The sequence below is a fragment of the Numenius arquata genome, chromosome 2 (assembly GCF_964106895.1).
Source record: "Numenius arquata chromosome 2, bNumArq3.hap1.1, whole genome shotgun sequence".
NCBI lineage: Eukaryota > Metazoa > Chordata > Aves > Charadriiformes > Scolopacidae > Numenius > Numenius arquata.
The window spans coordinates 100,106,537-100,120,213 of NC_133577.1; the positions used below are offsets into that span (position 1 = coordinate 100,106,537).

General features: G+C 42.8%; 1 protein-coding gene across 1 annotated transcript; it reads left to right on the forward strand.

Moving 5' to 3' along the window:
• Positions 1-1,295: 1,295 nt before the first annotated feature.
• On the forward strand, positions 1,296-10,873 carry PRICKLE1 (prickle planar cell polarity protein 1). The gene is made up of 7 exons (XM_074168166.1): positions 1,296-1,418; positions 3,689-3,802; positions 4,634-4,771; positions 5,312-5,515; positions 6,074-6,260; positions 6,401-7,264; positions 8,625-10,873. Exons 1-7 carry the CDS (start codon positions 1,299-1,301, stop codon positions 9,479-9,481), a joined length of 2,484 nt encoding a protein of 827 aa, XP_074024267.1. The 5' UTR covers positions 1,296-1,298; the 3' UTR covers positions 9,482-10,873.
• The last annotated feature ends 2,804 nt before the right edge of the window (positions 10,874-13,677 follow it).

Here is a 13,677-nt window from a genome sequence, read left to right on the forward strand (position 1 = left end):
CTGTTGAGTAACTGGCAGAATACTTGGGTATGTGGTCTTAAATCTTTCTTCTACCTGTGATCTAGCAGCAACTTCTTTTCTGTAAAATGCTGGTGTTGAGACTGAAAATGCAATGTGGGACCCACCGGAAGTTTTTAGATTGTTCTCCCTTTTAGACCCACCAGCAAGATTATACGTCAAGGAGATGAGATTACAAATTTCTACAGCTTAGATCTAGCACTCACAAAACCGCATCTGTATTTAGATGGATAGTGAAAGATCTGCCTAAAACGGGGAGGGCACAGCTCAAGTGTAACGTTGTACGGTAAAAGCAAGCTTGTTCCAAACTCCAGTGGTCATGGTGTGTGTCATGGTAGGATACATCCTTTCTGCTTTTGGTTATCTGTATTTCATTGAAATTCCTAAGAACTAATTCCTAATTCACTGAATTTCCTAATAACTTCTGCTAGAATTCATGGAAGATATTTATCTTAATAAGCTTTTTACTGCAGAATGCTACAGATGTTGGTGAGAGCTGCCTTTGCCAGTTGTGACTCAAAATGATCCCACTGATATTAAGCTTTGCAGGCTTCATGAATCAACAGAAGCATCTCCGTGTAGGGTTTTAAATTAACAGAACAATCACGATGTATTTTACAGAGCCTAATCTGGCATAATTGGGTTTCAGATATTTACTGGATCAACGCCCTTCTGCTCCAATACAGCTAAAACAAAGTTCTCGGAGGAATCCAGCAGACGCTCACTGCTCTGTGCCTACCTCGTGGAAAACAGGATGCTACTTGCACAACTGCCTTTCCCCAACAATTGCTTTAGTTCTTGACAAGTGGTTGTCATGTCTTTTTTGTTACTGGATTGGTGTGGCAGTAATGACTTCAGGAGGAGCTCGTGTCATTCCTTTTGTTAATATCTGCTCAATGAGTCTTCCCTAGATATGTACCCTACGTATAACCTGTGATGCGAAACAAGCAACAGTGTAAAAGATGACAAGTGTTAATATTGAAATACACTATGGTTGCCAAACATGGTAGTGTGTGTCTAGTTTTCTTTTTCTTGAGTAGTTTTATTTTTATAACTCCTTTAAGCACCTTCAAATTGCTTGTAGCAAGTTGTAATGATCCTTCAATCATTTATTGTTCTGGGCAACACAAGGAATACTAAACTGTTGCAAGATCATTTACACTGATAATTAGTTGTTGCATGTTCAAATTTATTAAAGCTCCGTTAATCTCTTCCTCCAGATCAATTGCTTGATGAGCTGCAGCTGAAATATTTAACGCTTCACACTTACGCCACTGAGGATGGAGCCCAAAGCCAACAATCTCGTTTTCGGGTGTCAGCGAAGTTCAACATCTGACGATGACTCTGGCTGTGCCTTGGAGGAATATGCCTGGGTCCCCCCAGGCCTCAGACCAGAGCAGGTACCAACTGTGCTTCTGCATTTTTCAAACAAGCCTTGTAAGGACTGTCTAAGGGAGCAATACACTGCCTCTAAAAGTGTAATTAAATCCTTATAAAACGTAAATTCATCTAGAGCTCTTCACTTCTTTTGTTTCCTATTCCAATGAGGCTGTGTTTGGGGAGCTTAAAATCCTAAACACTGGGGAGTTTCATATTCCAAAGAATAGTTCCCAGTCAAGATTTTTCAGTAAATATGTGCGGCAGAGGTATGTATTGTCAAGTCTGAAAGCAATGTACAAATCTGCTTCCTCTCTGAAATAAGTTATTAGGTTAAATTAAAGCCCATGGCACACCTCGTGGCATTGTGCTACATGGCCAATACTTCACTGCAGTTGTACAACTCTTTAAATAATTAGGCATTTGACATCTAGAACATGTATGTTACTGATCGGAAGTGTTCTGTCACTGTGACAAGTTGTAATGTATTTTACGCCTGTTTAAATAGTTGTACACCTGCCATTTGTTCATGCCAGGATTTCTCTTGTGTGGTCTCTGGAGCTGACACTCGTGGGTTGGTTGGGCTGTTCCTTCCCCTCTCCCTTTTCTTCTTTATTTTTTATAACATCACCGTAACAGAAATAAACGTGAAATTATTGATGAGCACGTTGCTATGGGAGATCACAATGAACCCCTTGTGGTATTCCATTTACTTGACGATATTGCAACTGTGCCGAAGCTGTGAGCTTGGTGATATCCAGAAGTCAGGCTTCAGTGTTAAATGGACAGAGTGGCTTTGTAGCATCTGCTAACAGAGGCAGAGCAACCCCCCTTCTGCTGGCAAACTAATATGGTCCCTAGTTATAAAGGTGCAGAAGATGTCTCCTTTTCGCTATGCAGAGATTTTTCTTAATCGTGAATAAAATAAAAAGTCAGCAGGAATGGCAAATAATGAGCTATTTTTAGGGAAACTCTTTTTATTACTTACTTAAGCATGTATAAGAATCCTGATGAATCAGATCTTAAGGCAAACAGCAAGCGAACATTCTGCCAGAACAATTAAATGCCCTAAAATATCCTCATAATCAAGCTAGCTCAAACTCACTAAAGATTTTTTTTTTTCAAGAAGAATGACTTATTTTGAGAACAGTGCAATAAGCTTGAGAAGAGGGCATAAAGTATCTTTAAAGCCTCACTTCTTTACTGCAAGTTGTTATCTTCTCGTGCAGCTTCTTGAAATGCAGTTAGTAGTCAGGGGCCTTCCAGTAGACTTCCGATGTTTAAATTTTGGTTAAATGAAGACCAAGTCATATTTTGTACAACCCTTTCCCATATAATTTTGATTGCTTCCTGAGTCAAGTGACTGATTACTGCTTCGTTTTCATCTGTCTTGCACACTAATAAGCCGTTGACCTGAGCATTATTTAAATCTGGATGGCAAGTAATATTTTTGCCGATAGCCGGCTCTTATTTACAGCCCCAGGCCTCGTGACAAGCTGGAAGCTGCAAAGGAAAAACTATAAATCTGTAGCTGTTCCACAAAAATATTTTTTGCCATTGGGCTTTGTCATAGTGTGCATTACAGCTTTCCTGTCATAATTTTCTTCTGAAAAAAGGAAAAAAGGTGAAGATTGATAGATGTGGACACCTAATATTGATTTCTTTATCAAAAACATGCAGCCTGTGAAAATTTCGTATCTAATTTGCATCTGATTGAAATGTGGCTGGATCCAGCCTTCTCCCAAGGGAAGGATGTTTCCACCTTCTTACCAAAGCCCACATGGAAGCAATGAAAGCTGATGCTTTGGGTGAACCTGATCAGCAGGAGACTACAAAACAGCTTTTGTCTCAACAATGTGTAAAACGCAGAGAGCAAATTAAATTTGTTTATATAGCGGCTGTTTTCTGGAAAGCTTCATGCCTTGTGTGGTAAATTGCAGAGGGAAACTTGGAATTTCCACGGGGTTGTTGACCAGCCCTGAAGGGGGTGGGAATAATGAGAACATTAAATGTGCATAATTTATGATATCCCCCCACCCCCCTAATTGTCACTGCAAATTGCATTCCAGAAAAGCAATTCAGCAGCTGGGTGCTAGTTTTATCAGAGACAATTCGGGTTTGCTGAGCTGGTTCATCTGGGTCTCGTATTTTCAGCGCAAAGCCTGTCACGGGTCTAACGTAGCGTAACCTCCTTCCCTCGTGAATGAGGGCTGAGATAAAACAGCAGCTGAAGGAGGTTTGAGGTGGTGTGTATCCCTCGGTGTGTCTGAACGCTTGTGTTCCTCCTGGGCAGGTCCAGCTGTATTTCGCCTGCTTGCCAGAGGAGAAGGTCCCGTACGTTAACAGCCCCGGAGAGAAACACCGGATCAAACAACTTCTCTACCAGCTGCCGCCCCACGACAATGAGGTAAGTGCAGAATTTAGGAGGCACCGGCAGGGCCTTTGGGTCTCCCCGGTGGCTTTTAGGTGGAGAATGACCTACCTGTGTGGTTATGAGAGGCCTGAACCGTGGCCTGCGGTGGCATCTGACCTGTAAAGCAGCACGGTGTGTACACCGAGCCCATTGTTTCGCCGGCCGGTGGGCTTGTGTGCAGATAAGGGCTGTCTGGGAGGACGCTGCCGTTGCTTGTTGGGGAGGCTGCTGTCGCTGCCATAAACTTAACACAAGTCGGTTTTATGGTGTTTGCAGCCACCCACCAATTACCAGGAGCCTACAAATTCCTGGAATTGCATTGTAGCGCACACAAAAAAAAAAGGATGCTTTGTGATAGTAAAAGGTTTGCATCTCAGATATGCAGTGTAATTTGGGAGTAGAAGTGGAAATAACAAACAAGCCCTTTGTAAGGAAAGGGGGCGGGGGTGTCAATACTTAAGATCTTGTGTATACTGCAGTACTTAGTGGTGGGCACTTAACCATAAATCTAAAGGACAATGTTATGGCTGATTTAGGTTCATTCCATTATTTTAGGATAGCAGCAGGTTTTGCCTTGGCTTTTTAAAATCTTATTTCTTGTCGACGCAACTTCTTGGGTTAGAATGGTGGGTTTTTTTCCCCTGTACTACTTTTGCATTATGCCACATTAGCTAAATATTAAGATGGTAGAGAAGACAAACTGGAAAAGCTTAATGATGTTTGCCAGCGTGCCTGATGAATTTCTCGCATATATGCACTTACTATCTGTTACTTCTTTTAAAAGCTCAGTATCTAAAATAAGTTCTCCTGTGTTTTCACTGGAAGGTGAGATACTGCCAGTCTTTAAGTGAAGAAGAAAAGAAGGAACTGCAGATGTTCAGTTCTCAGCGCAAAAAGGAGGCGCTCGGCCGAGGCACTATTAAACTACTCTCGAGAGCAGTGATGCATGCGGTTTGCGAACAGGTAACACGGCTGGTGCCACAAGCCAACCAGCGGGCTGAATAAAACAGTAGTAAACTTCAGTTTTACTGTAGTAAAACTACAGTGTCTCAATATTGCATGTAAGCTTATGTCTGTCTAAGTCTGAACACAAAAAAAAAAAACCCAAACCCAAAGGACTATTTTTTGAAACTGCACGTAAATAGAAAGAAGGTAGTGCTTGCTTAAGCAAGATACAATCTTTGATACTGGGAATGAATTGAATCTTTGATATATTTTCCTCCTGAAAAAAAAAAAAAGTTGCTGACTCATACTAAAGTAATGACAGATGAAAAATGAACATATACTTAAAAATGTTACTATGTATAAAAGAAACTTCTCTTCACGAAAGGTTTGTTGATGCACAGAGTTTGTCTAGACCAAAATTGAAACTAATTTTTTCCCCCTTGTCAGAATTTTGGAATAAAAACCTGCATATTGAGTTTGTTGTTTTACTGTAGCTTAAAAGCCAAAAGCTAGTAGTTTGAGATGGGAAGTCTGTTCACTTTCTGCTTTTTTTCCTAGTGTGGTACAAAAGTAAATGGCGGTGAAGTTGCAGTTTTTGCCTCGAGAGCTGGGCCTGGGGTGTGCTGGCATCCCTCCTGTTTCGTGTGCTTCACCTGTAACGAGCTGCTCGTTGACCTTATCTACTTCTACCAAGATGGGAAGATTCACTGCGGCAGACACCACGCTGAACTTCTCAAGCCTCGGTGTTCAGCCTGCGATGAGGTAAATAATTCACATTTTACAGTCAATCTACACTCTTGTTCTTGTTCAGTTAACAAACTGCATCGCTTGGGCAATTACTAACTTCAGATGCATGCCCTTAATAAGTAAGCACTCCGGTGCATGGATGTGTTTGAAATCTGAGACTGGTCTTTGATTTCTTGTCATATTGACAATATTACAAGCAACATGATGGTATTTAGAAAGCACATACCTGTTTGTATTTAGAATTGAATCTTGTAGATCGAATTAGAAGAAGGATCTGTACAAATATTCCAAAATACTATCCTGATAGCAGCTTCGTTAATTGTTGAGTTCTTACGTTCTTATTTAATTTTTGGCTTTTAAAAGTACAGGTTTTCTTAATTCTTTCCTGTTTGAGGAAAGACTAGAATGCCACAGCTGCTATGGGAGATAGTTGTCTCTATCTTTGTATTCAAAAGGCAGCTAAATTAAAAATAAATATCGTGCGTGAACTGCACAAATAGGATGTTTTGCTCTGAGTCCCAAGGTGAGGCCTTGGCTGCTTTAACTAAAAGTTCACTTTTTATTTCTGAAAAGATCATTTTTGCTGATGAGTGTACGGAAGCTGAGGGTCGCCACTGGCACATGAAGCACTTCTGCTGCCTCGAGTGTGAAACGATCCTGGGTGGACAGAGATACATCATGAAGGATGGGCGACCGTTCTGCTGTAACTGTTTTGAGTCCCTCTATGCGGAATACTGTGAGACCTGCGGGGAACACATTGGTAAGGATGTCCTTTTCAAGCATTAAACTTGCAAATTAAGGGAAAGCCCATTTATGAAATTATTTCACATTCCAGAAGCGTGGATTCTGCAAGTAATTTTTTAGATAAACCCAAAGCATTGCGTTTTCTCCCCTTTCCAGGTGTTGACCACGCTCAGATGACCTATGATGGACAGCACTGGCATGCCACAGAGACTTGCTTTTCTTGCGCTCAGTGCAAGACCTCTTTGCTTGGCTGCCCTTTCCTTCCAAAGCAGGGGCAGATTTACTGTTCAAAAACCTGCAGCTTGGGAGAGGACATTCATGCCTCCGACTCTTCTGATTCTGCGTTTCAGTCTGCTCGATCCAGGGATTCCAGGAGGAGCGTCCGCATGGGAAAAAGCAGCCGGTCAGCCGACCAGTGCCGCCAGTCTCTCCTCCTGTCCCCGGCTCTCAATTACAAATTTCCCGGCCTGTCAGGCAACGCCGATGATACTCTTTCTCGTAAGCTGGAGGACTTAAGCCTTTCAAGGGAAGAGGCGAGCTTTGTCAATGAAGACTTCTGGAAAGGAAGAGTAGAGCAAGAAATGCCTGAGGACCCTGAAGAATGGGCTGAACATGAAGACTACATGACTCAACTTCTTCTGAAGTTCGGCGATAAAAGCCTCTTCCAGCAGCCCGCTGAAGTAGACATTAGATCAAGCGAACACTGGATTTCTGATAGCATGGTCAAGAGCAAGTTGGACTTGAAAAAGAATAATCCCAGCCTAGCAAGTAAGAAGTATCAAGCAGACATGTACTGGGCTCAGTCACAAGACGGCTTGGGTGACTCTGCTTATGGCAGCCACCCGGGCCCTGCCAGCAGCAGGAAAATCCAGGAGCTAGACATGGAACATGGGGCGTCAGGATACAAACATGACCAAACGCCATGGTATGGAGGTTCGCTTGAGTGTTTGTCTGACCTGAAACAGCAAGAACAGAGCGTTCGAGACTCAATGGATTCTTTGGCTTTGTCTAACATAACAGGTAACGGGGGGAAAAAAATGACTGGTTTGGATGGAGAGGTCAGCCAAAGCATGCGTGGTTGCAGGAACTTTTGGAACTTTTCATATCTGTGATTTCTAAAAAGCTTTAGTAGCAAGAGATGCGTGTAAAGTAGGAAATAGCTTTTATCAAGCACGTATTCTTCCACAAGATACGTTTCTGCTACTTCAGTTCTATTTAAATTCTTCTACTTCCTTTTTGAATTCTCTTTCCTTTGCTCATAACAAAAAAATCCGTAACATTAAACAGAGTAAGAATGGCCTTGAACTATGCATTTGTTATATACAAACTACCGCTTTAAGCAAATGAGGATTTATTTTCCATACCTTAAGTAAAAGAAGCTGTATTATATACTAGGATAATATTAAAGATAATCTGCAAAACACTTCAGGTAGTTTCCTGATTTGCTTGCAAAAATATGTAGAAAATCTGAAAGGATGGTGGTAACCTTCGTAGCCTTAGGAAATGGAGGTTTATGAGATTATCTTTCTCCATTGACTAAAGAGAAACTGATCATCATCCACTTCTGTGAACCTCCTTGTCAAACGTGATTGAAATTAGCCAAAGGGATAAAAGTCAGAGATGCAAGGGTCCTTGTGTGTGTGTGCATGTGTGCCTCTTAACCTTCTTTGTCTGTTTTAAAAGTTGTCCTCTCCTCTTCTACACTCCTTCCCTTCTGTAACCCGAATTATTGTAGCTACTTGAGTAGCTCAGGCCTGACTGTGTGCTGCATCGCCCAAGTGCTAACGAAGGAACTGATGAGGGGAGCTTGGTTTGGGGGGACGGGGGGGCACGGGAGGAGGAAGAACTAGAGGTGTTGCACCCGGGAAGGTCACAGGGCAGATGACTCTGTTGTTGTGGGAATGAAGGGTCATTGGACACAGACCTGGAGTAAACCTGCCCAGGTGATTTTTGGAGGGTGGGGATCCTTCTTTACGAGGCAGTTAAGACTGGCTTTCCTGTAGCTGGAATATTCAATTTAGCGATACCAGAAACATGAAATATTTTAGCCTTAAAAATGACAAGCACGGACCGAAGAATAATTTTAAGTAATTCTTTTTTCCAAGAGGCTTAGCTCTGCAATTTTTAACTCATTAAACTTCTTCCACTCTTGATGTCCAAATGTTAGCTAATTCTTTGGCAATCAGAGCTAATACTTAAATATTTTAAGTCAAAAAAACCCCTTATTCTTCTATGAAGTTACTCCTTTTGGTAATAGTTACAAAAAAACCATGAATAAGGTCTGCTTTACTGGAAAGAAGTGTTTAATATTTTGTTATAATACTTATCTCTTTGATAGTCCCCTCATTTTCTTTTCCTCCTTTCTCCATTCCCACCACAGGGGCTTCGATGGATGGAGAAGGCAAACCACGGCCATCTCTCTACTCTTTGCAAACTTTCCAAGAGCTGGAGGTAGAAGACTGTGAGAAAATGAGCAACATGGGAACCCTGAATTCTTCAATGCTCCACCGGAGCACAGAGTCCTTGAAGAGCCTGAGCTCAGAGTTGTGTCAGGAAAAGGTCTTGCCAGAGGAAAAGCCGGTGCATGTGCCTGTTCTGAGAAGATCTAAATCCCAGTCTCGACCGCAGCAAGTGAAGTTTTCAGATGATGTTATTGATAATGGAAGTTACGAGAATGTTGAAATACGGCAGCCTCCGATGAGTGAAAGGACTCGTAGGCGCGTTTATCATTTTGAAGAGCGTGGCAATCGGCCTTCCCACCATCGCAGAAGAAGTAGGAAGTCTCGTTCAGATAATGCACTTAACCTGGCCGCAGAAAGAAGATGCTCTCCCAGAGAGAGATTCCGTTATTACTCCCCTCAGGATCATGAAAAATTTATTCAAAATAGAAGCTCACGTGAGATTCGGGCATACATTCAAAATGCGGAGCTGTATGGACCATATGCCCATACTAGGTCCGATTACGCACTGCGCAACCAGGTGGTTGACAAATTTTTTGGGTTGTATGGTGAGGAAGATGACTCCTGGTGTTCAACTTCATCCTCATCATCTGATTCTGAAGAGGAAGGGTATTTTCTAGGACAGCCCATCCCCCAGCCACGCTCCCTGAGATACCCATACTACACAGATGACCTTTCTAGTCCAACCAGTGCGTTATCTAGTTCTCAGTTTGGACAAAGGACAACCAAATCAAAGAAGAAGAGGGGACACAAAGGAAAAAACTGCATCATTTCTTAATTTGTTTTAACACTCGGGAAGACCAGCCAACTCCATAGCTACAGTCCGAACCACGTCTTTTTATATTAATAATTGTACTTAGGCAAGTTGCGGAGGTTCTTAATGCTTTGCCAGTGTAAATGATAACCCTGCCAGAGTTTACATTGTACGAGTAACATTCGGAAATGTCCCCGTGCCAAACGATGACCCGCTCAGATATTGCTGGGTTTACAAACTATCTTTCAGCTGTCAAAATGCAGTTACTGCAGTTCTTGACACAGACTTTTTTTACATGTCTTATTTTACTCTCCCTACTCGCCTATGCTGAATTATCTGAGAGGGGGGATTCAACAAAGATCAATAAATACAATTGACGGTCCTGTGCTGTAGCTCTACCCACACAAGGTGATCTTTGACTTTTTCCTCTTACCGCCAGGAAAAAGAAGGCTCTGTACCGTGCCCTTTCTCCATTGGCAAAGCTCACTCTTCCTCCTTCAAGTTTCCTTACGAAAAACTGGATTTTGGTTTGGTTTTTTTTTTTTTTTAATTTGGGAAAATGCTCCTTTTCCAAAGAGTCCGCTGTTAAGGAGGCTTGAGGCCTTGATGTATCCTAAGGCAGCAGTAAATTGTTTATACGTTTAACTTCCATGTTTTTCCCTCCACAATTTTTTAAGAATTCCCTGCCTCTGTAAGAGTTTGGTGGGGTTTTTTTTCATGCCTGTTTAAAGGAAGATACTAGTTCAGCTGCTGGAATTGGACTTGGCTGCCAATGAGTGATGATGCCAGCAGTGAGCAAGAGGTAGAGCGGTGGCGGCGGCCTTTGCTCGGGCACGTAACCCCCCATTTAAGTCAATGAATCTAATTACGTAACGAATACTTTCATAAGGGCTTAAAGGATTAGGCTCCAGAATCCCGTCTTTGCAAATGCATTATCCAGGTTTTAAAAATGTATTAGCTGCAATTCTAAATAAAATAAAAAAAAATTTGATATTTATAATGTAGTATTTCATAGGCTTAAGTGTATTCATAATTTAACGTGCAAATACTAATGTACATATTGTACAGTTAAAATTTTAAAAGCTGAATATTTTTATATCCCTGAATTTGAAGAAGTTTGTTACAATATCAAACTAGATTTGTTAGGGGTTTAACAGCAGCATTATGGATGAAATCTTGCTTGTATTTTAGTCAGGGGTTTTAAGTTGAAAAATACTGAAAAATGTTTAGTGCAAAACCAGCTTAATTTTGTCTCCTAGGTATGAAAAGCTCTGTATGCATGGTGGGGCTATGTAAATACTCTCTAAACTATGGCCCTCTTAATCTTGCGAGTGTTATTTATGGGTCAAGCAAAATGTAAACTATATAAATGTAAAAACCACACAAGCCTGGAATATATCAGTACAACAAATATGCAACTCCTGTGGATGTGGATTTATTTTTTTTCATTTTTGTTATTGTTCCCCGCCTTTCCCAAAAATAGTTTCTGAATTTTGCCTACATAAGGAAAGAGAGATGCTGGGTGGCCTCTAGAAGGCAAACTGGTGAAAAACAGTAAAGCAATAGGCGATCTCAAAAGGTGCCTTGAACTCTTACGTGGAGCAGGAGCTATTTTAAGTTCTAATAAACTTCTCCTGCTGTTTTAAATAAAGGGCAGAAACGTGTTAGTTGAATTAACAGTGCCATCCACCAATTAAGGTAGTACATGCTAAAGCCATTGGCTTTCTGACCACCTGAGGAAAGGTAATTAGTGAAATAACAGATGCTTCTTACCAAAAAAGCCTGGCAAATGGAACTACGCTTGCCCTTCTGGAGGATATAGAAGTTTGGAAATAACAGCAGGAAGAAGTAAAGGAGGGAACGGGCACATGAGTATTGGCTTACACCAAAGAAAATGAAGCTATTGCTAAGGCTAAATCAAACCAGCAGTTACTTGCTGGTATTTTCCAGGGTAAAATAAGCAAAGGATCCTTTACTCCCAGCGGTGGTATTCACCGTATAAGTCACTTTTCTAGTACAAACAAGTCCTGTGTACGTGAAAGCTGATCAAAGCCCTATCGTGCTCCGTGGCCTGGGCCCACGGGCGGCTGGTGGGAGGCTTCCAGTTGGCGGGCTGCCCCCGCAGCTCCCGGCAGCCAAATGCCTGCTCTGCTTTAAGGGTAGTGCAAAAACCAGGCTGCCGGGACTCGAGGGGAGATGCCAACTAGTTAATGCGTTCCCCCGGATGCTCAAACAACGATCGGGACCTTCCATTCTTACCCGTGTTTCCAAATATGGGGAACCAGGAGCCTTGGAAATGAAATACTGTGCCGCCACGGCTGTGTCCTTCTTGGAGCAAGTAACTCTCTCATGGAGAAGTGTCTCCACCAGTAGTTCTTCTGATCTTACACCATCTCCTGCGATACAGCATATGTGCTCTCTCAAAGCGCAGCATCTTATGGAGTATTAGAGGATAGAAGTTCTCCATAGGTTGTTAGTTGCTTCTAAATACTTTATTCTTAAAAAAAAAAAAAACCAACTATTCAACACAGAATCACAGAATGATATGGGGTTGGAAGGGACCTCTGGAGATCATCTAGTCCACCTAGAGCAGGTTGCACAGGAACATGTCCAGGCAGGTTTTGAATGTCTCCAGAGAAGGAGACTCCACCACCTCTCTGGGCAGCCTGTTCCAGTGCTCTGCCACCCTCAAAGTAAAGAAGTTCCTCCTCATGTTTTAGATCTCTAAAGTGTGTCATTTACAAACCCATCTTCAGAGTTAACTTTCACGTTACCTCCCTCTGAACCTCAAAATAAATGGGCTGAAGGATGTATCTCTTCCCCCTGCCCTTACACAAAACCCAAGGATGGCTTAGGGCTGAGGGTGCCGTTTCTGGGGCGCTGTGAACTCTCTGCTCCTGCAAGGGCTCTGGGTACTTCAAAATGAGTGATGTCAAGAACAACACTCGCCCCTCTCCCACCACCACTGAAAATATCACTGTTTTTCAGCTGGAAAATCGAGAGGCACTCAATTGTCTGTGCCAAGGGGGTGACAACCCTCCGGCACGTAACACTGCTCTCCCGCTGAACAGCCATGATTCTCCCAGCCCCAGGTGGGAGCTCCGACCTATCTTCCCTCCAGACCAGACCAGACCAGGGAAGGTTGATGGCTCGGGGCGCGGTGGGAGCCATGCGCTGGTGTCCTTGCCTTGTGGTGGTGAAGCAGCTTGTTCAGAGCAGGTTTAGACACCGCTGCTCTGAGGCACGTACAGCTCCCTCCCCTGTGCTGGGCTGCAGGACCACGAGTAACTAAGAGCATTAGGAAACATTTAGAAAGCTTTGTTTTGCTGAGGAATTGACTGCTACAGGAGACATTCACGTCAGGGGAAGAGTAACAGGTACTTGTAACCACACTTAATGAAAGAAGAGCTAACTTCTACTTTTATCCACTTAAAAAATTCCACACTAAATTTAAAGATGGCTACACAACTTTAGTTTTTCCAGCTTGACATAAACGATCTCTACTTCATTATTTTTCACCACTTCATGGTGGTGAAAAAACATAATATTATAACCACATTATTATGAGGAATGTTTCTAATTGATTCTTCTACCTTAAATACACAGAGACTAGTATGGGATACAGTGTGTGGTACCAGCACAGGACTCGGATCCAGTCACCAAAGCTGTAAATTCCTGTTTGTGCCATTAGAAGTAGCACCTACATTCCAAGTGGAGCTTGTACCCTGGTAGGCACCTAAGCATCACACAGCAGCTACTCACTAGCCCCCAGCGGGACGGGGGAGAGAATCAGAAGGGTAAAAGGGAGAAAACTCACGGGTTGAGATAAAGACAGTTTAATAAGTAAAAAAAAAAAAGCAAAACAAGCCCAACAACCAACCACAAACACCCCAAACAGAAAATTCCAAAATGATACAAAAACCCCCCAGTTGCTCAGCTCCAGCCAACCAATACCCAGCCAGTCCCTGAGCAACAGCGGCCTTCCCCCCGGCAAAACCCCAGGTTACAGCTGAGCACGACACGCTATGGTCTGGGACGTCGCTCTGGTCAGTTGGGGGACAGCTGTCCCACCGGTGTCCCCTCCCAACCTCTTGCCCACTCGCTGGCGGGGTGGGGTGAGAAGCGCTGCTCAGCAATAACTAAACCATCCCTCTGTTAGCAACACAAATCCCTGTGCTTTCATCACGAACCCGAAGCACAGCGCCAGCACCTCCGTACCA

Excerpts from the sequence above, each read along its gene's own strand:
- PRICKLE1 (XM_074168166.1), top strand. The coding sequence starts at position 1,299 with ATGGAGCCCAAAGCCAACAATCTCGTTTTCGGGTGTCAGCGAAGTTCA. Across the intron at positions 6,261-6,400 it reads GACCTGCGGGGAACACATTG|GTGTTGACCACGCTCAGATG; the intron begins GTAAGGATGTCC and ends TCCCCTTTCCAG. Across the intron at positions 7,265-8,624 it reads GGCTTTGTCTAACATAACAG|GGGCTTCGATGGATGGAGAA; the intron begins GTAACGGGGGGA and ends TTCCCACCACAG.